At 28.3% G+C, this 7,231-nt stretch overlaps 1 protein-coding gene across 3 annotated transcripts; it reads left to right on the top strand.

Annotated features, from left to right (window-relative positions):
- Positions 1-47: 47 nt before the first annotated feature.
- On the top strand, positions 48-5,549 carry LOC145182546 (dynein axonemal assembly factor 1-like). 3 transcript variants are annotated; one of them, XM_090075887.1, is made up of 4 exons: positions 48-135; positions 699-1,530; positions 4,438-4,971; positions 5,157-5,549. In XM_090075887.1, the coding sequence occupies exons 2-4, from the start codon at positions 718-720 to the stop codon at positions 5,340-5,342; spliced, it is 1,533 nt and encodes a 510-aa protein (XP_089932013.1). In that variant the 5' UTR covers positions 48-135; positions 699-717; the 3' UTR covers positions 5,343-5,549. The 3 variants fall into 3 exon arrangements, with proteins under 3 accessions (XP_089932013.1, XP_089932014.1, XP_089932012.1); XM_090075888.1 differs by lacking the exon at positions 48-135 and adding an exon at positions 138-275; XM_090075886.1 differs by lacking the exon at positions 48-135 and having other exon boundaries at positions 651-1,530.
- Positions 5,550-7,231: the final 1,682 nt, after the last annotated feature.

Raw genomic sequence — 7,231 nt, 5'->3', positions numbered from 1 at the left:
TTACGGCACTTCATTTCGGTTTATATAAAAAAATATTTCCCCTTATTATACAGTGTCACGGAAACGAATAAACAACAAAAGAGCAATCACAACGCCGATTATTTCAATAACTATATTAGTGTAGCTCTGCCTAAAGTATTTCTTGGTTTTAAAGTCAAATCCTAATATATAATATAAATATAATTTTAGAAATAGAAGATTTAATTTTAAGGACAAACATACATGAATACACAAACATTTCTGTGTGTTTTTTTGTAAAATTTTTATTTGTGAAGGTATATTTTAGAGCAAATCAATTAATTAAAATTTATCTTTTTATATTAATAATAGTTCATGATTAACGTACAGTAGCAATATTACATATTCTTTAATCATGTGGTAGAATTTCAGATATCTGCAAAGATTTTTTTGCCAATTATTTCTAACTTGATTTTATTCCATTTTGTACTTGTAAACAGAACAAAAATAATTGTAAATCTTTTTAATTATTATCATTATAACACATTTATATTCTTGTATTCCATTTGCCATAACGTAACTTACTTTGAAAGTCTGTTTGAATTTTACTTGCCTTAAGACAACAATATCACCAGCTTTTCTTTTTAAAATCTGATTTAATTCTTAATAGGCTTTATTATGTCTTATGTTATTAAACTGCATAAAAGACTTTTCTTTTTCTTTCTTTTTTTCTATTTTAGGATAACACAAGGATTCAAAATGGTGGCTTCATTTGAAGACCACAATAAAGATGAAAAATTCCCCAGAATGACACAAAAAGTTCTGAAGAAAATATGCAAAGATTTGAAACTGTATCAAACACCTTCTTTAAATGACGTTCTTTATTTGCACTACAAAGGTTTTGGTCGCATTGAGAACCTTGAAGAATATACAGGTCTGAAATGCTTGTGGTTAGAATGCAATGGGTTAAGCAAGATTGAAAATTTAGACCACCAATTACATTTAAAATGCTTATACCTTCATCAAAATTTGATCAGTCATCTTGAAAATTTAGAGAATTTGATAGCTTTGGACACTTTAAATGTTTCCAACAATAGTATTAAAAAAATTGAAAATTTGTCATGTCTGAAAGTCCTCAACACTCTACAAATAAATCATAATCATTTGACTACTGCTGAAGACATTCAACACCTCTCTGAATGTGTGAACATAAGTATATTGGATTTATCTTATAATAGATTATCTGATCCTAAAATTATTGATATATTAGGTGGAATGGAAAACTTGCATGTTTTAAACTTAATGGGCAATCCTGTTATTAAGGATATAAGCAATTATAGAAAAACATTAATTTTGAAATGCAAAAAATTGAGATACTTGGATGACAGACCTATTTTTCCAAAAGAGAGAGCTTGTGCAGAAGCTTGGTCAATTGGTGGACAAGAAGCTGAAGCTGCTGAACGTGAAAATTGGATTAATAAAGAAAAGAGAAGGATTCAAGAATCCATAGATTATGTAATAAGCATTCGTGATAAAGCAAAAAGTATTAAAAAAGAAGAATCGTCAGAAAAGGTAAATTGTCCAGTTTATTTCTGAATAGTCATAAAATATTATTGACAGTGTGGAGCAGTGGAGGGACACCTTTGATGCAGTATCACTTGGGATTTTTGAAATTTGTTGTTTTTAGTTTGTGAATAAGATCAAAAACTGATTAAAATTGCTTTCAGTTCCTAGTGCAAAAAATTACCATAATATTTTTGACTATAAGTTACATTTACTCTATAATATTTCAAAATTAAAATCATTTATTCACAAAATTAATAGTTTTCAACTCCCCATAATCTTTGTGGTTAATACTTTGTTTATTATTGGCAAGACAATCTTGAAATTTGAATGAGTTGCCTCTCCACACTGCTCTTTATATTTTGATGAGTCACATAAGGTAATACAGTACAGCATACAATGTAAGAAAATCCATAAAATAAGAGTTTCTCCCACTGTTTGCTAAAATAAGAATTTCTCCCACTGTTTTTCAACGCTCACAATAACTTTCAGAAACTTCTTGAGAAAACATCTACTACATATCTTGTTAGGTATGCTTGGTTCAACAACTCAGTATTTATGATACTCAAACATGAATCTGAAAATGCTTTTTGCTGGTTCAATCAATCTAAAAAATTTATTTGTACATACAAATGTTGTTGTTGTATAATCTAATAAGTTGTGTAATAACGAAATGATTTAAAGATGTCTTTTTTTAATGAATGTTAAAAAAACATGTCTTTAAGTCCTTAGATTATTTTAGTACGTTTAGTAAGATGGCTCTTAAAAATGTAATGTTGTTAAAATAATCACGTAGCATCAGCAATTTTTTGATGATGTGCCTTAATGTAATAATCAGCATTTGTTTTACTTTTGCCTAAATATTGTTCCATATATATTCTATGAAATGTTGATGTTACTAAAGTAATTGACAGTGCATTGGCAGCAAAAGTACACAATGTTGTATTGTGTTTCAATATTCATTCAACAATCAGTTAACTATTAGCTTTGCCTAACCAGGTATTTTGAAACAACCTAGCTCTGCATTTGAATTGGACAATTATTCAATTGTACACTACTAATTAGATAAAGATCTAACTAATTATCATTTAAATTGCAAAATGCAGATGCAGTTTGATATAAACAATTATTCCAAAGTATTTATTGAATAATCTTTAGCCAATAATTGTGTGACTTGTACTGATATATGTACTTAATGTACTGACAATAATGACAATATTCAATGTTTTTCATAATAATCCGTTATATTATTTCAAGGCTTAAAATGGAAACCAGAGGAAAACTAAATAAAGATTACAAGGGAAAAATCAGACTTGTCATATTTTGCAGCTTTTTAACTTTTATAGATTTTAAAGTTTGAAAGTGTCTTATACTTCTACAGGATGTAGTATTTTTAACTACTCTTTACTGGTAACAGTTAGATCAATATATGTATGGAAAGAAGAAAAAAAGAGGAGAACAAATAATATTATAATTTATGATACGTCTGGTTTTTCCCCTATGGACATCAAATATTAACTCACTTTGGCTACTTTTTGCATTTCTGCAAAGTAGAGAAAATAACAGTTGGAGATTTTAGTTGACACTCAATCAAAGCAGTGTCTGCCTTCTGTGAAAAGGCTTGAATACTCATTTCAACAGCCCAAATTTGCATCAACAGGCTGGAAGCAATATTTCATCAAAGCCCTTCAGAAGCATAAAAACAGAACAATGAAGAAGGAGGAGTTCCTGGAACAGCTTGACAGTCTGTTTAATATTACTCATTTGGATTCCCTCACAGTGATTAAAATAGCAGAGAACAAAGCTTTTCACCTCTCTCAAAAGAACCTGTCAACTAACGTCAGTTGTAGACAGATAAAAGACTTTTTCAAAGAATGCAACCTTTGTTCTTAGTGATATGGTGTCAAGTAATTTGTGATTTTTCCACCTTTTCTGTTACATCTATGAGCTTGGATGACTGCACCACTTGCTATTGAGGTCCTATTGAACAACTTCAGAATTATGGGACAACTACTGATATATACACATAAAGTTATTTTGGGTGTTACAAGCAAGAAGTATGGGCTTCAATTGTGGTATATATTAGAAGAATACGCTGGGTTAGCTCTGTTTGATACCAAAGTGTCACATACCAGTTCCAGTGGTCAACAAGTGAATTTAGTCCATTTGAATGCTCTGCTGAAACAATGATGTGAGCCTTACTTGAACATAACAATAAGGTGACAGGACATTTTGATATCCTAAGTTTAATACATTTCTATTGTAGTTTATGTGATTAACATGACTCAATTGAAAATTTTCTTGAATAGATGTAGCTAAACAAATAGACAGTTGACATGAAAACTAGAATGTGTCTAAATAAATACTAAATATATTGTAATTTTTTAATCTAGTTGCAAAATACTAATATACATAACTTTGAAGCTTGAGGGCCACCCCTAAGTGTCAAATAAGAATAATTTACGTTACTGATTTTTTGCATATAATTTTTTTAATTAGGTACCAGAGTTAAATTTAGTACTTTTGTTTTTTCCCTACTTTCTAAGGGCCATCCTAATGTTTAGTATGTTACAAATGAAATTATATTATTTTGTAACATACTAAACATTAGAGTGTTTAATAATTCCCTATAAAAATATTTTTAAATTCTTCACTAAAAATGTTTCAATCTTCAATTGTTCTCACCACTTAAAAATAAAACTTTGTATATATTTTGATATTTAACTTAACAGCTTTTTTTTATTTTTTACTGTTTACATTTTTTAGACATTTAAAGGCAATGCTTATTTTTTTGTTAAATGGAAAGCAAACACATAAATATTTTTAATCTTAAAATTTGTAGATTTTTTTACTTGTTTTTGTAAAACATATTAATTGGAAAATATGATACAGTTGTTTTAGAATTTTTATTTTTAGCTTAAGAATGTTATAAATGAAGATCATTTGTATGATCAGTTTGATCTTCTGGAAGAGAGTAATGTACCTGACCTTGAAGAGATTGATGCAAATGTGAATGATTCTATAAAATCACGAAGTGAAAGTACATTTGTGAACCAGGATTTGCTTGATATGAAAGCAACAAGAGTTAATAATAAAGATCTATATTCATTTTCTTATAACCAGCAAAATGAAAATAAAAACTTTGTTAGTAAAATTTCTGATGCATACCCAAACCATTTCTCAAGATCAATGCCACAAATGCAACAAACAGAGGATTGCTTAAATGTTTCTGAAGAAAATGAGTTCTTCAATAATTTAGAAAAGTTAGCAGGCTTTAGTAACATTGATTCTTATCAAAGTTTGTCTTCTCATTCAAGCAGTGAAACAGGAATTTTTACTTCAAAATTGAAAGTTGGTGGTAAAAAAATGCCGAATTTGATGTTTGTTGATGATGAAGAAACAACCAAAAAAAATGAAGAATCGAACAAAGTTGTGAACTATAAAATAGAGGTTGATAGTAATACTTTTTCTTTCATTTAAAATTCAATTTTGATTGATTAAAGTGTTTAACAATTTTAATCTATTTTTATGGATATCATTTTGCACTGTTTAATTTATTGGCTGACAGCTTTTTTATAAGTATTTATCATAATAATTTTTTTTTATATGTAGAATATCTTATTTTCAAAATGTAGGAACCATTGTCATCAAAGAGAGGGTTTTTTATTCAAGAGGTTGAAACACGCAAAAATTTTCAATCTAATGGACAAAATAGTCAAGTCAATGAAGCTAAAGGAGAAGAAAAAATGGAAAAGTGGGCTGTAAAAACAAATAAAATCCCTTTTATTGAAGAAATAAATTCTGAAAATGAAATTGATTAGGAATTTGAAAACACAAACTTTGAAGAATGTTACTATATAAGTTAAAGTGCATTCCAGTTTTTTTATTTCTTAGTTTCTTGATCATGACATTGTACGTTAACTATGCTATTTTTTCTAATAATCTGATAAAAATGATTAATAAAAGTTATCCTGATTTACTTCAGAACAATATGCATTTTAACTGTGTGAAATATAGAAGAAAACCTACTGACTAGTTCTTTTTTATGTGTTAATTTTATTTTATTAGTCTTCTTGGCCTTTATTATTATTATTCTTTTCATATCGGTATTCTTGGTATATTCTTTTCATATCGGTATTCTTGATTTCTAGAGAAAATTAGATAATGAGGCAAATTATTTTAGGAAAATTTATTATTCTAAAATCCGCTCGCTTTTTTTACACATTAAATGTTGTCAGATTTTAGTTTTGAGGTACATCTCTACTTACTTTTTATATCTTTTTATGGTTGTTTTTATTGTTATCTTTATTTTTATTGTATGTCTTTTTCCTATCACTTTTTATGCTTTTCTTTTTTAATTTTTAAGTAATAAAAATGTTTTTAAAAAATGTAAAAATGTATAGGTTTATGTAATTTTTAAACCCTCTAGAACTTGTGATCACGACTTAAGTGAGCTCATTTCAGCTATGTTATGATCATTCACTTTGTATTTTATCTTGCATTCTTTGCATTTTACAAATATTATTGACAAATATTTTTAAAATGTACATTTTTTAAAACTTTACGTATGTCTTTATATTTTGCGTATTTTATTTATTTTTTTTTTACCTCCTGCTGTATCCAAAATGGCAACAACGCATCCATTTTTTTAGGTTTCATTTACATTTTTCTACATCTTAATTACATTTCTGACATTACGTTTGTGCGAAAAAACTGCTTAAAAACAGTTGTAGCTGTCTACTTAAATCTTCAAATTTTTTTGGTTATTTAAATGCCTCGTAATTTAGCCCTACTGAACTTTTTACTGAACTTTTTTGAAAAAATCGTTTAAGATAATAGAATTGTTTCAGTAAAATGCAAGGAATGCAGCAAAGCATACAAAGTGAAAGATCATAACACAATTTTATTAAGACTTAATTCGTGATCATGCTAAAATTCTTACATAAAATAAGCCCCGCAAGCACACAACGTTGAAATAACGTTGATCAACGTCGATCAACGTTATTTCAACGTCGATCAACGTTGTGTGCTTGCTGGGAGTGTTAAATTATGATGAAATCAAGAAATCTAGAAACGAAGTTTCTCTAGGACAAACTGTGAAAAAAAAAGATGTTTAATCAAGACCAAACTCAAGTTCAATAGTTTTGATATTTTTTGTTTTGTATTTTTTGGTATCTTAGGCTAATATTATCACCCTTATCATTTTTAATTAGATGCAGAAGCGTCTAGTAGTGTGATTTTCCCAAGTTTAAATTAAAATTTATCATCAATGGTGTGATAGATAACATCAAGTAAAATGTTTAATAACTCACTAAGCTATATATTTGATCAGAAACCCTTTTTGTGGTGTGTTTCATTTTTTATGATTTTTTGTCAATACAATTGTGCCAAACCCAAGCAGTTTAGAACTGATATGGAAATACTTGAAATTCACTAGAGGTCATCTTTTCTCGATTAATGATTGCTTTTCGACAATTGACCTACAATTTGGACCCAAAAGTAACGCATAGGAATCAATTTTTAACAGACTTAAACTTCTATTGTTACAGAACAATTTTAAGTTTGCTGTTGATGCAGTGTTGTAGGCTGAGATCCCAACTTGTGAAGATCTTGCTATTTTTTTTTTATAAGACATCTGAACCTCACGTGTCCGATTGTATCCAGTTACCCAGGCACTCAAGGTCCAAATGTTTCTTGTCCAGAATATTTG

This window comes from Hydra viridissima, unplaced genomic scaffold (assembly GCF_058129835.1).
Source record: "Hydra viridissima isolate aposymbiotic clone 2 unplaced genomic scaffold, HvirCarnegie_v1 scaffold_63, whole genome shotgun sequence".
NCBI classification, from domain to species: Eukaryota; Metazoa; Cnidaria; class Hydrozoa; order Anthoathecata; family Hydridae; genus Hydra; species Hydra viridissima.
The sequence above is the reverse complement of the archived record's forward strand: the minus strand, read 5'-3'. Positions and strand labels throughout refer to the sequence as shown.

What these genes read in the sequence shown, in the direction of transcription:
- LOC145182546 (XM_090075887.1), top strand. Translation starts at nt 718, where the DNA reads ATGGTGGCTTCATTTGAAGACCACAATAAAGATGAAAAATTCCCCAGA. An exon ending in AAGAAGAATCGTCAGAAAAG is followed by an intron (nt 1,531 to 4,437) that starts GTAAATTGTCCA and finishes TTTTATTTTTAG; the next exon opens with CTTAAGAATGTTATAAATGA. An exon ending in TTGTGAACTATAAAATAGAG is followed by an intron (nt 4,972 to 5,156) that starts GTTGATAGTAAT and finishes TTCAAAATGTAG; the next exon opens with GAACCATTGTCATCAAAGAG.